Source organism: Gastrolobium bilobum, unplaced genomic scaffold (assembly GCF_033153095.1).
Source record: "Gastrolobium bilobum isolate Gb01-03AN ecotype WA unplaced genomic scaffold, APGP_CSIRO_Gbil_v1 utg3966, whole genome shotgun sequence".
NCBI classification, from domain to species: domain Eukaryota; kingdom Viridiplantae; phylum Streptophyta; class Magnoliopsida; order Fabales; family Fabaceae; genus Gastrolobium; species Gastrolobium bilobum.
The window spans coordinates 533,186-556,670 of record NW_026898636.1 but is presented as its reverse complement, the minus strand read 5'-3'; the positions used below and the strand labels follow the sequence as shown (position 1 = coordinate 556,670).

General features: G+C 36.3%; 2 protein-coding genes and 1 pseudogene across 4 annotated transcripts; all 3 read left to right on the top strand.

The window, feature by feature from the left end:
• Nucleotides 1-495: 495 nt before the first annotated feature.
• Nucleotides 496-4,339, top strand: LOC133317895 (reticulon-like protein B21). Its single transcript, XM_061519796.1, has 9 exons — nucleotides 496-1,549; nucleotides 1,647-1,706; nucleotides 1,788-1,890; nucleotides 1,990-2,064; nucleotides 2,176-2,320; nucleotides 2,454-2,523; nucleotides 2,742-2,807; nucleotides 3,767-3,889; nucleotides 4,069-4,339. Exons 1-9 carry the CDS (start codon nucleotides 496-498, stop codon nucleotides 4,257-4,259), a joined length of 1,887 nt encoding a protein of 628 aa, XP_061375780.1. The 3' UTR covers nucleotides 4,260-4,339.
• A 3,246-nt stretch (nucleotides 4,340-7,585) lies between these two features.
• On the top strand, nucleotides 7,586-20,096 carry LOC133317886 (U4/U6 small nuclear ribonucleoprotein Prp31 homolog). 3 transcript variants are annotated; one of them, XM_061519785.1, is made up of 11 exons: nucleotides 7,586-7,725; nucleotides 7,825-7,898; nucleotides 8,146-8,162; nucleotides 9,427-9,548; nucleotides 9,634-9,699; nucleotides 9,794-9,931; nucleotides 10,201-11,093; nucleotides 11,205-11,275; nucleotides 13,185-13,287; nucleotides 13,448-13,523; nucleotides 19,583-20,096. In XM_061519785.1, exons 4-11 carry the CDS (start codon nucleotides 9,546-9,548, stop codon nucleotides 19,688-19,690), a joined length of 1,458 nt encoding a protein of 485 aa, XP_061375769.1. In that variant the 5' UTR covers nucleotides 7,586-7,725; nucleotides 7,825-7,898; nucleotides 8,146-8,162; nucleotides 9,427-9,545; the 3' UTR covers nucleotides 19,691-20,096. The 3 variants fall into 3 exon arrangements, with proteins under 3 accessions (XP_061375769.1, XP_061375768.1, XP_061375770.1); XM_061519784.1 differs by having other exon boundaries at nucleotides 8,141-8,162; XM_061519786.1 differs by lacking the exons at nucleotides 7,586-7,725; nucleotides 7,825-7,898; nucleotides 8,146-8,162 and adding an exon at nucleotides 8,634-8,747.
• LOC133317867 (uncharacterized) lies at nucleotides 15,980-18,961 on the top strand (annotated as a pseudogene).
• Nucleotides 20,097-23,485: the final 3,389 nt, after the last annotated feature.

Genomic DNA, 23,485 nt, shown 5'->3' with positions numbered 1-23,485 from the left:
AACATCGATCATTTGCAATTCCAAAGTAAAATTTGTCATATATGTGGCAAATTGGTGTGCATAAATAGTATTGCTTACATTTACATAACACCAATAAAGCTCACTCTCACACTCACTTTTTCGTTTGCATGTGAGTGTGTGAGACCAATGACTTTTGACCACTGTCGGTGGAACAGCTAAGGAATCTATGCACAAAAGGGTTTGTCCTTAACACCCTAACCATTCAACGCCACCAAATTTACCTTGAATTTTCGCTTTCCTCGTAACACAACAGAACATAAGACGAAAACAAGCAGAAAAATAAAAGCGACCAAATACTGTCTCTTACTCCAAACATAATTCCCTGATTCTCTCTCTCTCTCTCAAAGGGATCCCAATGTTGCACCCCACCACCACCAACCACCATTTCTTCATCTGAAAGCCTCTTATCAGTCAAACATCTATGTCCCTTTACACTACTGATTGCTATACAAACAGAAAGAAGATATCTTTGGGATGGATGTGAGTAGGAGAAGAGTTGGGGTTAGATGCAGTGTGGTTGCAGGGTCAGTGTGGGAGAGCAGGATGAAGAGTGATGAAATTGAAGGTGGAGTTAAGGTCTTCAGTGGAGAAGAAAATGCTGAAGAAAGAGGGGTTGGTGGCAACAGATTGAAAAGAAACCAAATTGGGGGTGTGGTTGCCACTGGAAAGAGAAAGACTTGGAAATCAGAATTGGATAAGAGCCAAATTCAAATAGCCAGAGGAAAATCAGAACCACACAAGAACAGTGGGGAACAGTGTAAGGACCTGAGCGTTTCTTCTGATGCAATCAAGAAGAGCCCTATTAAGGTGAGGAAGCTTAAGACTGAAGGAAGCAAGGAGATTGGTGCTTCTGCAGATAAATTTGAACGAAGCTCAATTCACAAGGTGGGTGAGTGTCCTGAAAGGCTCGGAAAGAGAAAATCAGATCCAATTAAGACTGAAAAACAATCTGTTAAGAATGTTGCTGGTTTTTGTGATGGAAATGGGGAAAATACAATCCAGCTGAGGGAGGAAAAATCAGAGTTTGATCAAGTTTTGGATGAATCAAGGATTGAGAAGGATGATATTGATGAAAATTCCAAGGATTTTGGTGCGTGCCAAGACAATGTCATTTCAAGCAGTTCAGACAATGCGGGTGTGGTCAAGTGTTCACCAGTGCATGTTGATGGAGATTCTGATGATTTTATTGATGATGAAGCAGATGAAGGGGAAGAAAAAGAAGAAGAAGAGGAACTGATGGAAGAGGATGATGAGATTGATATTGAGATGGAGAAGAGGAGCTTTGATGTTAAGGAAATCAGTATACCAGAATCCAAGGTTGTGAATGAGCCAGAAAGGAAGGTGGTTGTGAATGAAACAGGAAAACACAAGATTGTGAATCAACAAGAATCTAAAAAGGCTGCGAATACCAACACACGATATCATCAAAAAAATGAAAGGCCAGTGTCTGTCCCTCTAACTGTGAAGCAATCTCCTCCAATTAAAAGGCATTCGACAATTTACCAAAATTTCTCCAAAGCTGATTCAAGTAAGGTCATTTGAATTTCACAGAATTTTCTTCCTTTAATCTGATTTTTGGGATTTGTGTTTATTTTAATCAAGGCTAACTGATCTTTACTATTAAGTTCCAAAGGCAGAAGAATACCATAGCTTTCCACAAACCCAAAACAAATTGCAGACTTTAGGTAATTTATCTACATTTCAGAATTATGCAAGAGTCAAATTTTGTTGGAAACTTTACATTCTTTATATGTGTCACTCCTCAGTGGATTTAATCATGTGGAGAGATATCTCAAGATCAGCATTTATCTTTGGTATTGGAACATTTATTATAGTTTCATCTACTTATGCAGAGGATATCAATCTGAGGTTAGAAATCCACACTACACATAGTTCATTTTATATATACTCTTTCTCTATTTTTGAAGAGAACCCAGAATTAACACTTCTTGATTCTTCTTTGTACAGTCTTATTTCTGTAATGTCCTATATGGGCCTTGTCTATTTAGCTGTCATCTTCCTCCATAGATCACTAGTATGCAGGTAAAAACCCCAGTGCAGAAGTTAAAAGTAAATGACAAAAAATTATTATAGGATAATGAATACTCTCTCTGATTCATTTTTTTTAATTATTATTTGAATCAAACTATTCAGGGGGGTCATTGATGTAAAGGACACAAATTATGTACTGGGAGAAGAAGAAGCGATTTGGGTACTAAAATTGATCCTTCCTTACTTGAATGAGTTCTTGTCAAAACTCAGAGCCATGTTTTCTGGAGATCCTGGTACCACAATAAAGGTATTTCCTTTGCTCACTGATCATATGATTTCTTCTTTTTTTCTTTCCCTTTAACTTCTTCACATTAAGAACTCTTGGTACTCTAGAAGAAAAAACCCAAGATTAAATTTTGGCAATGGTTTATGAATTGCAGTTGGCAGTTTTGCTCTTTGTTTTAGCCAGATGTGGCAGCTCCATAACCATTTGGAAGATGGTCAAATTCGGTAAGTTTATGATGGTTTGATTTATAAGTTTATTGCACTGAAGTAGGACTCATATAGTCCTTAAATGTGAGGGTGCCTAAGCACTAATATGCCTTTTAGTTCAGATCTTTTGAAACAACAGATGCACAACCAATTTTCATGTCAATACAAAGTTTCCTTCCCCTCTATTTTCCTTTCTTTTTTTTCAGTTACTTGAATTTGTTCTCTCACTGCTGCAGGCTTCTTCGGAGTTTTTACAGTGCCAAAAATATGCTCCTCGTATTCTGCACAGTTAACTGCATATGGTAAAATCCTAAATTTCATCTACCTTTGATATTAGCATCATTTGAATTCTTGCTTTAGGACACTAAACAATAAGATATGTTAAATAACACAGTAGAGTTTGCATTGGGTAGCTGCTGATCCATTTGCTCCTTTGTACCATTAATTTGATTTTATGGTGTGGTGTCTCCGATCCACCATAGTAGATTCGGTGGGTCCTATAAAGAAAAAAAGATTAATATAAATATAAGGTCCAATTATATCACCTCCAACGACATATAATTGAACTCTAAACCTGCTTTAAGATTTTGGCTCTTTTTGCAAAGTTAAATGTGGATGAAGAGAATTCAAGATATTCAATGCATAACTCCTAGGGTAGCTCAGTTGGCAACTGAGCACCCACCTAGGGATTTGCATTGGTCAGGGTTCGATCATTGGATAATGTAAATTCTTATAATCCTTTGGGAGTTAGGAGAAATATGTCTCCTCTCCGAAAGGGGATTAGTTTCACTCTTTTTTCGGTGACAAAGTCCAATGCATCTGCTGTTTCAACGAGGAGCTAGCAGTCTTATTCTTCTGATAATAAAGTGGCTAGACAAGATTGTGTGGGATACCTCCTACTTATCCACTAAAAAAATATATATATGTATATATTCAATGCATCACATGGACGAGCATCTTTGTATTTTATTCTCCTCACAACTTTGGCCCGATTAGAATTATTAGACTAGGGAACACAATTATGAGATAATAATAAATGGCCCTCCACATCCCTGGTGGTCCCCACCCTCAAAGTCTAAGCCTCCAAAATAATCTCTTACCTAAAGTGGGCCTCCGCTAGCTTCAAGTGGATTTCCATTACTGTGATGATTTTTTTTGTTTTGTAAACTATCTTAATCTTATAATTCTTATTCCAATCTCATCACTCGAGTTTTCTTAATGTGATGATTGATAACTTATTTTTTCTTTTAATTATATGAAGCAAATTTTTGGATTCGTCGATTCCGGGATGCTTGGGATTCATGTTCCCACAAAAAAGCCGTGGCTCTTGGCATCTTTGGCCTTGTATGGAATTTTTCATCAGTTGTTGCTCGCATTTGGTCAGGTAAGAGCACACTGCAGTTTTAAATGATGTTGGTTAATTAAGAGCCTTTGATTAATATTAGTTTGATATTATGGTAACTAGTTTTTTAGATGCGCCAGTGATACTCTCCATTCCAAGGACCAAAAGCTTTGTGCCTTGCACTTACATAAATTACATACTAATGAATTGTACACTTGCAGTGTTCGTACTATTTGTGGCCTTCAGGTATTATCAACAACATTATATGGTGAGAGATGAATGGGTGGAAGATGAAGCAGGATGTGATGAAACATGGCAAGAAACTTTTGAAGTTGAAGTTGGAGTTGGAATGCAGAGACAAGGGCGGGCACACAATTTCTGTGATTTAGAGAAAGTAAAGAAAGGATTCTGAAGTGTTTGTTGTAACACATTTACTGGGCTATGGGCATGATATATGCCATTTTTTTAGCTTCACATAGTATTTTCTCTTTTCTACATCCATTGTAAAATTTTGTTGTCATAATAAAAGGTTATTTTACTCTTCTTTTTTTAATAAAGAGAATCAACACGGTTCAAGAGGAAAAGGAAATAACCACTTGAACTTTTATGGTTTGCAATTAACATTCGTGTTTATTTATTTTTCTGCTCATGCCCATTGTTTTTTTTTTTTCTCCCCTTAATAGGGATGTTTATATTTATCACTAAACAGGTTTATCACTCTTACAATCATTTTAATCACCGTTGTATCATAATTAAATCTAATGGTTCCAATTAATTCTAATTTTTTTTTTCTCTCTCCCATCTTCAACAAGGATACTAGTATCTTCTCGTGTTCAAGAGAAAGCTTGCTCTATTTTGTATTGTGTGTAGTTAAAAAATACTATTTTATGTGAGAATACTTGTTTTTAAGCTGGAGTAACTTTGCAAGTCACATATCGTATCGTAAGGGTTCTGGTTTCTTTTCATCTACTTTTTATATTTGTTATTCAGAGTTTGTGGGTGAAATCCCTAGTCTCGTTTAGGTTGACCCTGTCCCTGTTGTTCAGCAGCTTGCTTTTGGTCGCGGCGGCGCTCCTCAGAGAATTGAAATATAAGAAAAAGAAAATTGGAACAAATCAATTAGGCATAAATGGCAAAACTCCAATTCTTGCTATTGCTCTGATTGGAACAGAGAGAATGGTTGAGAATAACTGAGACGAAGAAATTCGCAGACCTAGAGAGAAGAAAAAAGTGGACGAGAGAGAATGAGAAACTACAAAATTAGGACCATAAGAATCAATTGTGAGCCATTAGATTTAAAATTAATCTAAGGGTGATTGAGTTGGTTGTAAGAATGATAAATTCTTTTGCTAGTAAGTATAACCTCTCTTTCTTTTTTCAATTGATGGTATTTCATACTAAATGTGGTTCGGTTGTGAGCCCAATTCCCCCTTCGTTGTATAAATTTCTATATTTCTTCGACTTTATTTTAGTTATATATAGGAACGTGCATGGGTCGAACCGAACTGGATTTTATGGGTCGAATTGAACTGAATTTTTTTAAAAATCGAACCGAATTGGTTTAAATGGTTCGGTTCGGGAGTGATTCGAAAGTGGTTCGGTTCTGTTTGGAATCGGTTCGGGTTTACCCTCTTTCGAAAAGAAAAAAAAATTAAAATTTTAAAAATAAAGTTATAAAAATCAATTTGGTTCGGTTCGAAAATGGTTCAGTTCGAAAATGGTTCGGTTCGGTTCAAAATGGTTCAGTTCTTAAACTGGTTCTAAAAATCGATTCGGTTCATGAACTGGTTTTTAAAAATCGGTTATTTTAATGGCAGTTCGGTTTGGTTCACGGTTCGGTTCAGTTTTTGTTTATTTTGCACACCCCTAGTTATATGATTCTAATTAGTCCAATGACAATTGGAATTGGACTGGATTACATATGGTAGTTCCTAGTCCACTTGTCGTCTGGGTATTTTCTAGAGTTGGTGATGCAAGGGGGAGTTTCCATGAGGTGATCTACAATTCTACGATCTGTTTGGTGGGATGGATGTCACGTGGCTAATATGCGTAGTTTGGGGCGATTGAGGGAATGTACTTAAAAGATATTTTGACACTCAAGTCAGTATGTGAGTGATAAGTTTCAATTAAGATGAGAAAAATGATCATAGCTGAGCTTCAAGCCTCTGTTTATATAGTAGTTGAGCATCCTGCTTATGTTGCTTTAGATCAGTATAATGACATTTAATCTCATTAGTGCACAGAGGTGGCTCTTGCAGGTGAACCCGTATGTAAGATGTTTATTTGCGAGCTATACTATATAGGTGCATCTAGAAGCATGTGCTTATCCTTTAATCATTGGCTATTTAAGGAAGTCGTGGAGTTCTGGGATGTTGATGTTGTGTAGCCACAATGGAATAAGTTGTCGATATCGTGTTTCAGATTACCTATGCGATTGCCAATGTAAGGGGAATGAATGTGTTTCCTTAACCTTAGGGGTGTGAAAAAACACATAAATAAAATAAAATGAATTGAATTAAAAACTGAACTAAGGGTGTGTTTGATATGAGCTTTTGGTTTGAAATGTTGGGAAAGTAGGGGTGGGATATTTTTTTCCCATATTTGATATGGGTGAAGGGGAATAATCCGCTTACAATTTTTTTTTACAAATTACATTAAGTATGACCGGTCATATTTAATGTAGTTTGTAAACAAAAAATTTGTAAATATAACCTCCCCATTGGTGAAAGTAAAAATAATCCCAACAAAATTTTATCCCCATCTTTTTTTTTTATCTACACTTTCCTAAAAAATATTACCAACTCAACCATGGTTTATTTTTTTCCCACTTACGCGGAATCGCACAACAAAATATGGAGACAAAATTGCCCTCATTAATATATCTCAAGTAGGGGTGAAAGTAGGCTGGGTCGAGCTTTGCTCCAAAAAACTCAAGTCTATGTCAACAAATTTCAATTTAGCCTGGTCCGAGTCTAACTGTTAGCCTGTCTTGACCCGTTTATAAGAAAAACAAATGGCATGGCTTAGCCCATTAGCATGTTAATTTTTAACTTCCAAGCAGAACCATGAATCAACTTCACAAAATACTCAAATTCTGTTTCTAAAACAAAAATCATAATTTCAACGTCCAAACAGAAACATGAATCACAACAAAACTCATCACAATCTGCATTTAAGTCACATTCAAAAGCAAAATGCTCAAACTAAATAACATATATTTCATTAGATTCAACAAACAAATCTTTACCGTGTAAATTAAAATAACTACATAAATCCAACAAACACATCATGATGCTTGTTATAGCCAAAAATTTATCTTCATCTTCTCTCTCCTACAAATACAATTCCAGCATTACATAAGTAAGCATCAATAACTCTTATTCCAGCACTAAATGTTGATTTTGATGGTATTGTATATATTGGTAAATATCTTATGCCACTCTCAAAGATAATATTTGTGAGGGAACGAACCTAACTCTTTCACCACCTATTTAATTCACATGTACAACTGAACTATCATTATTTGGTACTACTATGAATAATACTTTTTTATTTAATTTAAAATAAATAATATGATATAGGCCGTCATGTAAACTTATAGGTCCGGTTTATAAAAAAAAGCTTATCACCTATTTTTTAAATAGGCTTATTTAAAAGCTCGAATCTGTTCTATTTGACTATATATAATACATCAAACCCGACATAATATAAGCTTAGGTTATTTAAAATTCCGGGCCTGATTATAGGTTAGGGCATGTAGACTGGCCCGACCGACTTTCACCCCCTAATCTCAAGACATGGTGTAAAACAAGATTCAAACCCTCACACAACCTTGTTCTTCGTCTCCGACTCATTCATCTCTGCGGTGTGGCTCGTAGGTAGGAACGACCCTCGTTTCTGTGTACAACCAACCTCGTTTTGTGTCAAGAATTTTTCTTCCTGTCGTGGTTTATTTACTTTCATTTGACATTTATCAGGATTACGGCAACAAGTTTAGGAGCATCTTCGAGCTTCTCACCTCTGCAAAGGACACCGTGGTGCTTCTTATTTGGTACGAACTCTTTGGTCTGTTGCATTCTGACTTTGCATCTCAAGTCCTTCCTTTTTTTCCCCTTTGTTTCATCTTTGAAGTGTGAAGTCCGAACCTCTAATTTGTTCTTCTCCTATTAAGTTTTTTTTTTTCTTAGTTTTTTTGTTCTTGTATTTTATTCACCACAATGTTTTTCTGATTTATGTTATTTGTCTCCATTGTTGATGCCTTGAAACCTCGTTTCGCTGGTGACGCTTCCACAGTACAGTGTTCTCTCTCTCTGAGGTATTCTTCCTATCCCTTTTCTAAGGTCCATGGTTATTTTTTCGTTTTTTAGTGTGAAATATGTTGTCTGTCTTCGTGTGTATTTTTTTTTAATTTCTTTGAATGTGGTTTGGGGTCGATTCCTGGTTTTGGGTGGGTAAGATGAATGTTGTGTCAGTTACATTAATTTTCCATTGCATGTTCTTCTTCAGGTTTTGCGCTTTCCTTGTTATTCTAACTGTAAGAGCTTTGCTATAAAGAGCTTTGTTATTATATGGTGGAACGAGCTTTGTTATTCTAAAACATTTTTTTAGCCTGAACTAATTTTAATTTTTTTTAAAAAAATTGGTTCTGAACCGGTTCAAAGCAGTTTGGAACTGGTTCTGAACTAAACTGATCCTCATTTATCAGTCCTCAAGAACACTCTAACCTAAACTCTCTTCCGTTCACAAACCTTAACTTCGTTTGGATATAATCATGTGACCAATTTGTTCATACAGTTCAATTAATTCTCAGAATCACGTTCATGGTTTGCGATTTCACTGGAAATAATTCATTATTCGTGAATCGTTCTTCCTTCTTTGCTTCAATCTTTCGTTCACAAAGGTGCGTTTTTAACTATATATTTTGGGCCAGTAGACGAACACCTTTCGGGCAGAAATGATCAAAACCATGCATGATTCCACTTGTTTTTAAGGCCCCCAAAATATGCATTCGGGTCCATCTTTGGTTCATAGATATAAATGTTAATTTTCATTGCATATATGCATGAGAATTATGTTTCTCATGTTGCATGAAACAATCAAAATTATTTCATGTAACACAAAAAGTAGGTGAGAGTGAGACTCACTTGTTCTCTCTCTTTTTTCTCCTTAATGGTTCCCACCCATTTTTGTGTGTATTGCATGAGACAAATAATTTGTCATAAGAAACACTTTCTCCTGTATACATAGAGAGTTTGATGTTTCTCATGTTATAGGAGATAAAATTATCACCTACATACACATAAAAGTGTGTGGGGCTCATGTCGGGCCATGTGAAGAGAAGAGAGAGAAAAAGAAAACATAGCGCCACCCACTTTAATGTGTATGAGAGAGATAATTTTATCTCCCATAATATGAGAGACAATAAACTCATACATATATAACTATGCACGTACTGTGAGAAAATTGCCAAGATGGTGTTTATCATGGGTGAGATTTGAGTCCCCAAGTGACATGTAATTATTTTATTTCTTCTTCTTTTTGGAAAGTCGGTGAAAGAGCTGAAATAGACTATTTTGCAGGACTTGGAGAAACATGGTGTGTCACTAACACAGTATCCTCTCCTCAAAGTGTTTGAATAATTTACCACTGTATAAAGAAAAGAACTATATAAAGTGTTCTAACAACCTCGTCCATAGACATGGTTGGTTTCCTCTCTTTCTACCCTTTGTTGTTTTGGTTTTATGTTGTTCCCACCTCATGTTATTTTGTGTGTGTTTTGTTTCCAGGCTACACTTGCTGATTCTTTTCTTGCCGACCTTGATGAACTCTCTGATAATGAGGCTGAAATTACCGTGAGTATAATCTTCTTCTTTTCTGATTTTTTTTTTGATTTTAACCTGTAAAGTTTGATGAAATTGATAATTAATCTGGTTCCTTTTGTTTCAGGAGGATAATGATGTGGATGCTGCAGATATGGAAGAAGATATTGATGGAGATCTGGCTGACCTAGAAAACCTCAACTATGATGACTTGGACAGTGTTTCAAAGTTGCAGAAAACCCAGAGATACATTGATGTTATTCAGGTTAGTTAGTAATCTTTTTCTTTTGAGTGGGTTTTAAATTGAGGTTGTGGATGGTGGAGCATTGCATTAGTTGTGGTAGAATCTAGAATAAGCTGCGTATTAGTTGCAACTGAAGCTTTTAACATCCTTCTAATTGCTTTTTGTTGTAATATTACTGTTTGTTTCCTTTCTCTCCCATGCCTGCTACTTTATCATTATCTCGGAGGTTATAATTTATTTGGATGTATATTGGGCGTGTAAATAAGGGCTAATGTTATTCTTTATGGCAGAAAGTGGAAGAAGCGCTTAAAAAGGGTTCAGATGTCTCAATTCAGGGTGTAGATTTAGAAGATGATCCTGAATATCAATTGATTGTGGAATGCAATGCGCTATCAGTTGACATTGAGAATGAAATTGTTATTATTCACAATTTTATTCGTGATAAGTATCGCTTAAAATTTCCAGAGCTTGAGTCGTTGGTGCATCACCCGATTGATTATGCACGTGTTGTGAAGAAGATAGGAAATGAAATGGATCTGACTCTTGTTGATCTAGAAGGGCTTTTACCCTCAGCTATTATCATGGTTGTGTCAGTTACTGCATCGACTACTACTGGCAAGCCACTTCCAGAAGAAGTCCTTAGTAAGACGATTGAGGCCTGTGATCGAGCTCTTGATCTTGATTCAGCAAAGAAAAAAGTTCTTGATTTTGTTGAGAGTAGAATGGGGTACATTGCGCCTAATCTTTCTGCTATAGTTGGAAGTGCTGTTGCAGCTAAACTCATGGGGACAGCTGGTGGTCTATCAGCACTTGCAAAGATGCCTGCTTGTAATGTTCAGCTTCTTGGTGCTAAGAAAAAGAATCTTGCTGGGTTCTCCACTGCAACATCTCAATTTCGTGTAGGTTACATTGAGCAAACAGAAATATTTCAGACTACTCCACCTCCTCTGAGGATGCGAGCATGCCGACTCCTTGCTGCAAAGTCTACACTTGCAGCACGAGTAGATTCAATACGTGGGGATCCAACTGGGAGCACTGGAAGGGCTTTCAAGGATGAGATCCACAAAAAAATTGAGAAGTGGCAGGAGCCCCCTCCTGCTAAGCAACCCAAACCACTTCCGGTTCCTGATTCTGAGCCAAAAAAGAAGAGAGGTGGTCGTCGGCTTAGGAAGATGAAGGAAAGGTTAGTGTAGTATTAACTTGTCTGTACTTTTTTTTGGGTTGCAGGGTTGAGGGTAAATTTTCTGTTTGCCTTTTTTTTTAATAGTTCATGACCTGTTGATTATTATGTCAGGTATGCAATAACAGACATGAGGAAATTAGCCAATAGGATGCAATTTGGAGTCCCTGAAGAGAGTTCTTTAGGTAATTTTACCAGATTTCATTTTTCCTGATCTGATTTACATTTGTAATGCAATGTTTTTCTTTTTGATTCTAATTTGATACGTGCATTTATATTTATTATATTGAAATTATAGGAAATTAAGGATTGGATGGAAGGAAAAAGAGAGAATACACAGTAATTAGACTTGGAACAATTTTGATGTTGTGTTACAAAACCATGTGTTAGGCTATTAGTATATGTGAGAAATGTGAAGGATTAGAGGGAAAATAAGGGAGGGGGTTGAGAATATAACGACCTGCAAATGTGGCTGGTGGCAGGTGGAAGGGGGAAAATAATTGACATATTCTGTTAGGTTATTAGTATAAGAGAGGAGGGGTGAAGTAGAGAAAAGCAAGCAAGAATTGAGTAAGGGAAGCAGGAGGAGAGACCAGGCACTCTCTAATTGCCTGGGTTATCATCATTGTTTTTACTTTGACTCTGTATTTTCTTCTGTATTACACATCAAAGATTCAACTAATCTTGATGTTACACTGATATTGAATCAAAATAGAAGATAATAGCTGTTTCTATCTTATTCTTATTGAATCTGGACTGATTACTATCTATTATTACTCCTATATACTAATAATAATTGATACAGTACGTTCATGTGAAAATTAAAACACAAAGGTTGAAGAAATTCTGATAATTTTGTTCAAACTGGAATGAAAATGTTTCAAACAGGAAGAATGTAAAGGCAGCCAACCCTATGTTGGGCCACGATTACAAATGACCTGTGAAGCACCAACACTGGTGTTTCTCTAAGTGTCGGAGCATTGGACATGCCTTTGGCATGATAAGAGTTTGACACCCGTATGACATGTGTTGGACATTGCTCAACCGGTGCAGTTAAATTTTTTGCCTACTTGGACGCATTAGACACGGCTTAGCCACTCCGCCAATACCCAAATATGGCTTGACACTTAACAGGACACGGCTATTGTAAAAAACTTTCAAAGATTTGTTTTTTATTTTTCAAAAGGAAATTAACTTTGAGAAAACAACTTAAAATATAGAAAAATAATAATAAAATATATGTAAAAGATTCTAAATGCTAACGAAACTTCTCCTAGAAGGACTCTTCGATTGTGGCTTATCCTTCCTAATTTGTGGCCTACTGCCCTACACTATAAAATGAAGCCTTTTAGTATTTTTTTGTGAGGGTCATTATCATAGAAAAAATGTAAAGCTTAGCTAGTTGTTTTGAGGTGAATGTATAAATCCCGCTTCTCAACTTAGATCTTGCTCATTAAATTTCACTTGACTTGCTCTCTCTCTTTACAAACACACACATTTTTATATATAGCCACGTCCTAGTGTCCTATATTTTGAACATTGGCCATGTCTCTTTGTCCGCTGATGTCCGTGCTTCATAGAAAATGAAAAATAGTCAAAATAAGGCATAAAATTATAAAAATGGTTAAAATCATGTTGAAACAGCATTTTGGGGTTGGAAACTACAACAATCATCCTGGTTGCCATAGCGACGGACTCATTTGGGCCTTTCCATTGATATTTAATAATAAACAAACAGCTTCTGAGATCAAAAGTTATGCCCAAGTAAAGTTAAGCCTACCATTTGGGCTTTATGTTGACCAACCTAATCCAAATATTCTGCTGTTACACGATTTTTTTGGTAGAATCTGCTGCTACACGTTCCGCATGAATAATTCAGGTCAAAGTACAAGTGTAGTAAAAGGGTAAACCTAGTACAAGCAACCAAATTGCTCTTGTAACAGATTAAGACTCCTTAAGTCCTAACACAGTGATAAAGACAGTCTGAAATCCTTTGGAAATTTAACTTCATCTTTCTTTCTTTTTTAATATTGTGAGCTTGTAAAATGTCAATATCTCCTTATTTGCTTAAAATTTTATGCTTATGCATTACAGGGGATGGTCTGGGTGAGGGTTATGGAATGCTTGGTCAGGCTGGCAGTGGCAAGCTTCGTGTGTCAGTTGGTCCAAGCAAACTTGCTGCAAAAGTGGCTAAGAAGTAAGCCCTTGTTGTTGCCTTTAGTTCTACATATCTTATTATGTTCTTCTTATATGATTGTGTTACAACATGCTGAATCTTCGTTCCTGTCTCAGTTATACTATTTACCTAATTGATCACATCACAATGACAATTCTGAGGGACTATTTTCATTTGTCAGATTCAAGGAAAAACAGTATGGTAGCAGTGGCGCTACATCTGGTTTGACCTCAAGTCTTGCATTTACACCAGTGCAGGTTAGCTTCACTTTTTACCAACTCTCTAGATTTTCTTCTGCTCTTTAGCTCCATAACTAGTGTAGAAATTGTTAATTTTGCACGAAAATGTTTATGGGAAGCTTTTAATGGAAACATTGTAAAGCATGAGAAGCTAAAAAGAAAATTTAGGGACAGAAATCAGCGGGTTGCTTCCTTACTGCTATTGTGGCAGATTTATAAGACACCTATGAAGTAGTCAAGCAGATATAGAGGTGTTTGACCATTACAGGAGCTGGGAGAGCAAGAATTGATATAAACTTTGCATTGCCCTGCATATAATTTCATAGTATTCCTAGGGTGCTTAAACACAATCTGCACTCCTCATCTATTCTCATCCTTTATTTCTTTTTTTCTCCCTACTTTTTGGCAGTATATTTTTGGCTGGATAACCTCTTAATGTAACAGAAATCATCATCATTAATTTTGATATGGAAACCTCCTGTCCTTCACTCTTTTGTTTTTTCTTTGGGTAAGTTGATGGAGAGTGTTGTTGAACCCATATTTTCATATGGAATGTATCTGTGCAAGAAGGGAGGATTTTGTGTTGATGGGATAGGTAGGGTTGGTGAAGTCTACTGATAGAAACGCACTCTGATATTGCAGAATACATAGGATTTATCTAGATACTTCCTTGGGTTAGCTTCCTTCCAAATCCCACTCCTCAACTGAATTCTTGTTTACCCTTCTCCCACTTTCTCCTCTTATATATCCCCCTTCTGCTATGACAGAATGCCACTATGCCTTTCTCCTCTCTGCAGCACATGTCTAGGTAGTTACAAGAAAACCCCCAATGGATGTTCCTTTCCACCTCACTGCTCTTGTTCATGTGAATCATTAGCCCCCAGCATTTCTCTGTATTTCTCCTCCTATATACTCTAGTAATAGAAGGGCACTTGTCAATACTAACCCCCAAAAGATTCGCCTTGTCCTCAAGTGCTTCTGCTAGGGAAAATTCACCGGGGTCCCTTTGTTCGAACCATAATGGTCGAGTTCCAAATTTCTTGTAAACCTCTTTTGCACCACTAACAGTTGCGGTCTTGCACCATCCATATAAGCATGCCCATTTCCATTATGCTACCGAGAGCAAGAGAATATTTGTAGACATACTCAGCAGATCATTAGAAAGTACTCTGAAATTCTGCAGAATATCAGTCAATCCTTTCTTAGAATCATATAGTTCTGGTGCTAAGTGTTGTGTTTGATATGATCAAAATAACAAGGTTCGACCATTTGAATTCTCCGATAGAAACGCACCAATCACTATACTTGCCATGCTTCTCTTTGGTTCTTTGTTGGAAAACCTGAACCAGGTTCGACCATTTGGATTTAGGAGTGGGTTTGCTGCTGGATGTTCCAGATGCTGGATCAATATTGCCATCTGTATCCAATTGAATAGGATCTACTCGAGGAGGTGCTAATTTGGTTTATATGCATTGCAAACCTGAGAGACCATCAAAATAATTTGAAGGGAAAAAGATGGCAAAGCTTGAGGGTGATATGGTCAGCAAGTTTTCCTAATATTTATGTAGCTTTAGAAAGAATGTCTGCATGCATCATGTTTGGCTTTGGTAAAAATGTGGTCAAACTGAAGAATGCTTTTCTTAACCTTGCTTTAACAGTAGTTTAGGTTCCTTAGTGATCATAATATGCTATATAGACGGTTGTAACGGATCACCCTTGATCTAGAAGCAAGATAATTGGCTGAGATCCAATTTACTTAGGAGAACCACCATAGCTACATACACCAGTGCTTAGTTAATTTTTCCTTATTGCACTCTTTTATTTTCCATCAGGTTTTTGTTATCACAAACCCCATGGGTATATGTATTGGACTGATTATTGAGAAGGAATATAGAGAAAATTGCCAAATCTCTTCTCTCCCTGACACCCTGTATCTCCTCTCTCTCTCTCTGTTTTCCTATCATTCTTCTTCTAATTTCCCCCCTCTGTCTCTAAAGCTGGTAGCAACCCGCTACAATAGTGCTTTCATCGAGCTACTCTTCCTCCATGGCTAGAAGTAACATTCATCCTCTTCCACAACAAATCACTGATCCCCAATCTCACCTACCATTACATCATGCTAGGATACTATCACTGTAGCACTTCATGCAATCGACCAATCCCTTACAAAATCGCATGCTGACTTTGCAAGGGCTACGGCCGACATGCGAGCTGATTTTGCACGGGTTCGAGCTGCGATGCGAACAAATTTCGCAAAGATTAGGGCTGATTTCGATGCAATTTGAGTTGATCCGGAAGATATAGCTGCTTTTAGGATTCAAAGGATATTTCGTGGATATCTAGTTAGATGTCACCGATTAGTGAAACGTGAAACCCTTACGACTACAAACCAATGGACGACGCCCCTCCCACAATCGACGAGCATGCCCACAAGCTTTGCAGTAGCTCCGATTGGTGGAGCGTCTTTTGCCTCCATGTCGTTTGATAGATCATTTGTTGCTAAGGGAACACCCTCGCCCATTGCAGATCCTGATTTTTATATCTCAGATGTCCCAAACCACCCTCGTCCATTGCAGGTTCCTGCATTTGAACCCCCTGTGTACGGTGTTGTTGCTCCACGCTCTGAGATCTTTGGTGTTGTGGTTCCCTACACACTGAGTGCTAAGCCACCCTTGCCTAAGTCACCAGATTCAACTTGTGCAAGGGTTTGTGACCCTAATTTGGCTATGCAGAGATTATCTTGTTATACACACCATATGTTTGTTGAAATGGTTGACCATGATGATACCTCTAACCTCACGCTGCTACACTCCAATTGGCAAAATACAGAGCTGCTGTTCAAAGACAAGCCTCTGCCTCAACTATTGATGCATATGAAAGAAGCATACAAGGAAGCCAGGGAGTAGTTCTGCTCACAAATTTGAAGATTTACTGATGTTGACAAGCAAACCAGCATTTGCATTAACAGGTGTGATGATTTGATGAGAATTTCTCTGTATATTGCTGCAGAGGATGATTCTATTGTATCACATTCGCCAAAATATTTTGCCGGCGATTATTCAAGTCAGCTTGTGGAAACCTTGGAGTCAAGTGTCAGTCTTAGCTTCCATGAGTACTCCATAGATGTGTTTGCCGAAACACTTCCTAAACATTTTTCTCTGGTACTTGATATTGCTAGTGATCTTACATGGATTCAACGTGTTTCTTGTTATGCTTGTTTTGAACAAAATGGACCATATTATGATCCTACAGAGTATAGTTCTTTCAAGAATATAAGTTGGCATGATCCTCGGTGTCAATTGGGTTCATCCCCAGATCCCCCTCATCCTTGCAAGAGTGAGAATCAAAGTTTTCCATACTTCTATTGGTATGGTGATAGCCCGAGTATAACTGGGGATTTTTCTCTTGAAAATTTCACAATGAATAATACAACACCTACGGGAAGACTGAATTGAAGCTTGTTGAGAATGTTATGTTTGGTTGTGGTCATTGGAATAGAGGTCTATTTCATGGGGCTGCTGGATTGTTAGGCTTAGGGAGAGGGCCATTCACATTTGCTTCTTGGCTTCAATTTCTTTATGGTCATTCTTTTTCCTATTGTCTTGTGGATAGGAATAGTGATTCAAGTGTTAGCAGCAAATTGATATTTGGTGAAGATTCTGCAATCAACTGGTTGGTAAGCATTAAAACCCGTCAGCATATATGGAGGGAGTGGTGTGATGCTCGTGGTCTAGAATTATTTGCAAGTAAATTATATAAAGAAGTCATGAATGCTGTGTGTGAGAAAATGGGAGTCCAAACTGAGATTGATGCGGAAAGGTTCAATAATGCAATTCTAAGAAAAGGGTGCCATGAAATGGGATATCCTGTGAGTAATATTCCTAAGAATGCTCCACCAGATCACTATTGTGGCTGGTGTAACATGGGATGCAAGGATGGAAGGAACAAATCTACATCAGAAACATGGCTTGTTGACTTGGTGAAATCAGGTAATGGTGTTATCTTTCCTATTTGTGAGGCTATACAAGTCTTACATAAGGAAAAGAAAGGAGGAGACAGACGAGTAGCCTGTGGAGTGGCTTTTGCAATTGAATACAAAGGAAACAAAAGCATTTGTGTGGTGGAGCACTCAGTAGTACTCCAACATTACTTAAAAGAAGTGGCTTGAAGAATGAAAACATTGGGAGACACATCTTCATCCGGTGGCAATGACTTGGGGCTACTTCCTAGATGCACCTTCGTCACCGGAAGTGTGGCCAGAGGAACATAAAAGAAGCTATGAAGGAGGGATTATGACAGCTATGTCCACCGTTGTTGCAGAGATTGACAAATCAGGGTACGGTGAACTGATCCAAACACCTATATTCAATCCTGGTATGTTCTCAATTCTAATGCCATGGATTTCCGGAATGAATATTACAGATAGAATGTGCAAGTTTTCTAGAACAGCTCATGTTTTTGCACTGGCAAGGGATCAATGGTCAGGAACTGTGAAGTCACCTAACTGTGCAAGTTATCAAATGAAAGATGTAGACAACGAGAATTTAGAGAAAGGAATTGAGAAGGTATTGAGAATTCTGGCAGCAACTGGAGCTGAAGAAATTGGAACACACAATAATAAGGGAAGGAGCTTAAATGTTCAGCAAATGAGCTATAATGAATTTGAGAAATTTGTGAAAGAAGAAAGTCCAAGGCCCTTAACGGACCTTTCAACACCTTTATGCTCAGCACATCAGATGGGAAGATGTAGGATGAGTACTAATCCAAAGAACTCAATTGTGAACCAGATGAGGGAGACATGGGAAGTGGAGGACCTTTATCTTGCAGATTTTCATTACTTGTGGATTGGAAAGCAGTACTCAAAGATTCATCTTTTTGAGGAACGCATTGATAATATAATTTGCACTACATTTGCAACTCAGAAGAGTGAGCTACTAAATGCTAGACCTGTTCTAGAGTTGGCTCACATGTCTGAATATTTTTTTCCGGATTCAATTTCTATTTGGGATTTTCTAAGAGACTTCAGATTTATGAAGGTTCACATGGCCATTGTTTGCAGCAAGTATAGTGGAATCGTAGGTTTTGTAATTCTGGATGATATTATTGAAGACATTGTTGGTGACATCTTTGATGAAAATGATTCGAAGGTTTACAAGGGAGTGAAAATATGCCAGAGAGGTTTCATTGGTATCAACATTGATAAACATGCTGCAAAATTCAGGGAAGACTTTTCTGGTTATTGCAATGAGATTACTTTCAGTATTCCTTTTCATATACATGCTGGTTAGGCATGCTACTCAATTCTATATTCACTCAAGCTCAACATCAGCTCAAAGGTTTGTCTTTGACCCCAGTGGACATGACATTCAACCTCGAGGACGAGGTTGGTTTGAAGGGCGATGGAATGTAACGGATCACCCTTGATCTAGAAGCAAGATAATTGGCTGAGATCCAATTTACTTAGGAGAACCACCATAGCTACATACACCATTGCTTCGTTAATTTTTCCTTATTGCACTCTTTTATTTTCCATCAGGTTTTTGTTATCACAAACCCCATGGGTATATGTAGTGGACTGATTATTGAGAAGGAATATATGAGAAAATTGCCAAATCTCTTCTCTCCCTGTATCTCCTCTCTCTCTCTGTTTTCCCCATCATTCTTCTTCTTTTTCTTCTTCTAATTCCCCCCGTCTCTAAAGCTGGTAGCAACACGCTACAACGGTTGTGTAATTATACCTTGTTATTATTATTGTAGCGCACGATTTCTGATAAACAAGTACAACTGTTTTGTACCCTCTTTTTTTAATGGCTGGTTTTTTCCTCTCGCGTTACTAGATGCATGGTCACATTTCAATTTGCTTTTACAGGATGTATATTGGATAGCACATAGATATTTCCTTCCGTATTAATTAATAAATATCAATCACTTTAACTGATATTTAGTATGGATGATGGAATATTTGGTTTTGAATTCAAAGCGCTTTTAGCACAATAACTCAACTTTAGTTAATTAGTTTTTATTCTATTGAAGTTTTGCATTCTTGTTCAATTATTCATTCATTTTTTATTTTTCAGGGGATTGAGCTGACAAATCCACAGGCTCATGCACACCAGCTTGGTAGTGGAACTCAAAGCACCTACTTCTCTGAAACGGGAACATTTTCAAAGATCAAGAGGACTTGAAGCCATGCATGAATACGGATTCTTGTTCTTTCTCCTGAATTATTCCGGTAGACGTACGAGGAAATTGTTGATGCTGATGAATGTCGCTTGAGCCATATATGCTGTTCGATTATGGGAAGTTGGTTTCATCTTCAGGGAACTCGGTAGATGTTCACTTGTTTAACTTTTGTAATAATGCCTTATAATTTGTTCCTTTTCGCAGTAATAGAGAAAATGATTATCAGTCTAGACCAACTTTTCATGCCTTATATTACTTTCATCACTTATATTCTCCCTTGTTTTTAATTTTTTTTTTATTCAAGCCCGTCTACATTTTGATCTATAAATGTGAATATGTCAAAATATTTTTCAGTCACAATATATAATCCATTTCCCCCCCTCCTTTTTGTATAATTTCTAGCTTCAGAATCACATAAATATGCAAATTTGCAAAATGAACGTTGGTTTTTTAATCTTCATCGTCTTACTCTGATGTGTAGAATGTGAATTTGCTCAATATCACATTATTACCATGAGAATTCTTTGCCCTGATAAACTCTTTATAGGATTGAAGAAAATTGAAATTCAAGTTTGGTGTTTGAGAATGAGGTATATTATAGGAATAGGACTGTAAGAGGGGGATCCAACGATTCGTTTACTGCTAATGGGAAAAAAAAATGGACCGTTTATGCCATTTTAAAGAGTGTTTAGGTTGATTTGATTGAAAAAAAATCACAAGTGATTTAAAAATTTAGGGAATAAATAATTTTAGAAAAATCCATATTTGAACTTTACCCTATATATTATTAAGAAATAAAATTTTCAGCTTTCCAAAAAAAAAAAAAGTGGTTTTCCAATAAACAATCTAGGATGAGCCCTTTGTTTGTCGGTGCCTCATGAGGTCACCTTTGATTGGCATTATACTCAGGCATAGTCTCTAATTAGATTCCTCACTTTAATAGGCACATCGACTGTCTATATTTGCTTAAAGTTGAATTTGCTAGTAAGCGATTAAGGACAAAGATTGCCTGAAATAGCTTTAAGGATTAATTGGGTCTTTAGGTGTCTTGTTCTTGTATTAGTGTTTGTAAAAGAGACTATGCCTCTATTAATTCAATAAATACAGGTTTCATCATTGTGACAAATAGAATATAATGAAAAAGTATGAGATAAATTATCATTGAATCAAGGGGATTATGAATGTTATGTCACATGAGGGAGTTTTTTCGTCCCATAGATCTCTGCCGCATGTTACAAGAGCCCAAATGTGACATGACATTCATAAATCCTTTGAAACAAATAGAACATAATGAAAAAGACAATTTTGACAATGATTTGGAGCAGTAATATAGTCCTTAAAATCAGCCCACTGGGTAGCCCAACTCGTCAAAGCCCACTACGAATAATAACCAAAAAGCAAAAGAGGCCCAAGTTGAAGCTACTGGTACACGTGTCCTTACCCTTGAATTCTTCGTCCGGAAACATCCTTCGTTGGTTTCGTTGAGGTTCTCTCTGCTGGGACACATGATTTAGCTTAGAAAATTATTCTAAGAGTGTGTATTGGATTGAGATTCGAAAGAATTTTAATATATTGTTTTTGGACAAAAATATCCGTTGGTATTTCATTAGGATTTTAAAGGATTATTTTAGAATCCGTTGGTATTCAATCAGTATTTTAAACAATGGAATCACAATCTCGTGGTATTTTAATGAATTTTCTATTGGAGTAGATTTCGTGAGACATTTTAGTTAAAAATATAAATAGGATGTCTCTCTCACAATCTCACCCTAACCCCTAGGATTTCTTGAGATTCTTCTTCCTTTGACAGATTGACGGTTCGAAATTGGTTTCCACCATGTTCGTCAAAACTAAAAAAAATATTTTTTAGTTCATCACAAAACAACCTAGAAACAACAAACCAACGGAATTTTAATATAATATATCTCAAAAATAATATATATTTGGAGCCATTTTTGAGAAATTTTGGAAGTTTAAAAGTGATTTTTCAGGCTATGGTCATGGTTTTTCTTGGCATAAAAACGTGTGATTTTTGTATTTAAAACAAAATAAAACAGTGAAAAAATAATAGGGGAACTAAAACCCTCAAACCAATTCTCATTTTACATCAACGAAAACATATCAATTTAAAGAAAAGATTGAAACTTTCATAATCTGAACCCTATATTTCGTAACAATACATTCTTGAACGAAATTATTTCACTATAGGAAATGAATTCAAACAAATTTTGTGTCAATAGTTAACTAAAAACTTGTTTCTCAAAAGCCCCAAAGCAATTTAAGGTTTCAATGTATCGATTGAAAAAAATTTAAGAAATTTTCTAAACTTTCATGTAATTAAATCCAAAATTTCACATTCGAAATTTTCTTAGAATATTCAACGAAAATATGCATATGATCTTTGGTTAGAAAACTCTTATCACGTAAAACAAACACCCCAAGATTTTCAAGATCAATTGCAAAAAATTCCAAATGAAATTTTGTCATATATATGCAAATTTAGAATTATTTTTATAATTAAAAAAGTGGGACTTTTTATCATATATGCATAGCTTTGATACCAAATGAAGAAGATAATTTTCAACCCATTAGATATGTGAAAATTTGTTGTTTAGTAATTTTGAATGTTTGTTAAAAATTATATTATGTTTTACTGATTGAGAAAATTATATTAGGTTTTACTTTTTATTTATTAATTTCATTGCATTTCTTTGTTATTTTTTTTATGGAGAAGATTATGGCTTTTTTGACCCTTTTGCCCTTTATTAATTAAAAAATAATCACTTTATTCTTGTCCTAAAATTATTTATCAATTTCCCCCTATTTAATCGATTATAAGACTTACTTAATCGATTAAATATTGAATTAAGATAGTAATCGATTAACAAACATGTTTAATCGATTAAATTTCGCGATACACAAAACACTTGCTTTTTTTCAAAAGCTCTCTCTCTCTCTTATCACTTTTTCTCGAAGATTTTGAAAGCTGTTGGTGGTGGTGTACTAGTGAGTTGTGACATTGTCCCTCTCGCTTTTTTCAAGTTTTTTCTTCTTCTCTTTCTGTCTTATTATTAATTTACAGGTATGCACATAAACACATGGAAACAAAATGTTTTAAGCTTTGTGGGTATCAAGATATATAGAGAGAGAGTGATCCATTGTTAAGCTCCTTATGTTAATTTGCGATCTGATTCTCTTTTTATTCAGTTCTGATATTGCTTTGAGTTTGCTGAACTAGGGTGGCTGATGCCAAAAGTGCATAGAAAAATGGCTAAATAGAAAGTTAGGATTTCACAAAAGAGTAATCCTCTGGTTCTTAATTATTGCTAAATATGGTAGGAAATTGGACCTTACTAGGGAGATAAATTGTAAACCTTATGATTCCCATCTCTGGAAAAGCATCAGTAAAATCTGGCCTAGTGCCTTAAAATCTTTAATTTGGCAAATTGGAGATGGTTCATCTGTGAATTTCTGGTGTGATAGCTAGACAAGTTTGGATCATAATTTATTATCTCTTGCTACATCTCCTCCTAGTCCTGAATGCTTATGTAAAAAGGCGGAGGATTATGTTGTTCCCAATGGTGGCTGGAATTCTGCAGCTCTAAGCAACTACTTTACCTCGGATATAGTAAATGTGATCATGGCAATTTCCCCCTTGATCCTGATGCTGGTTTTGATTATTTGTCTTGGAATAATTGGAATCCCAATCAATCTCTTGTCAACATTGCCTATAAGAATATCTTGAGGACTTCTGATATCACCTCTGATAGAGTTTGGGATAGAATTTGGAAGTGGAG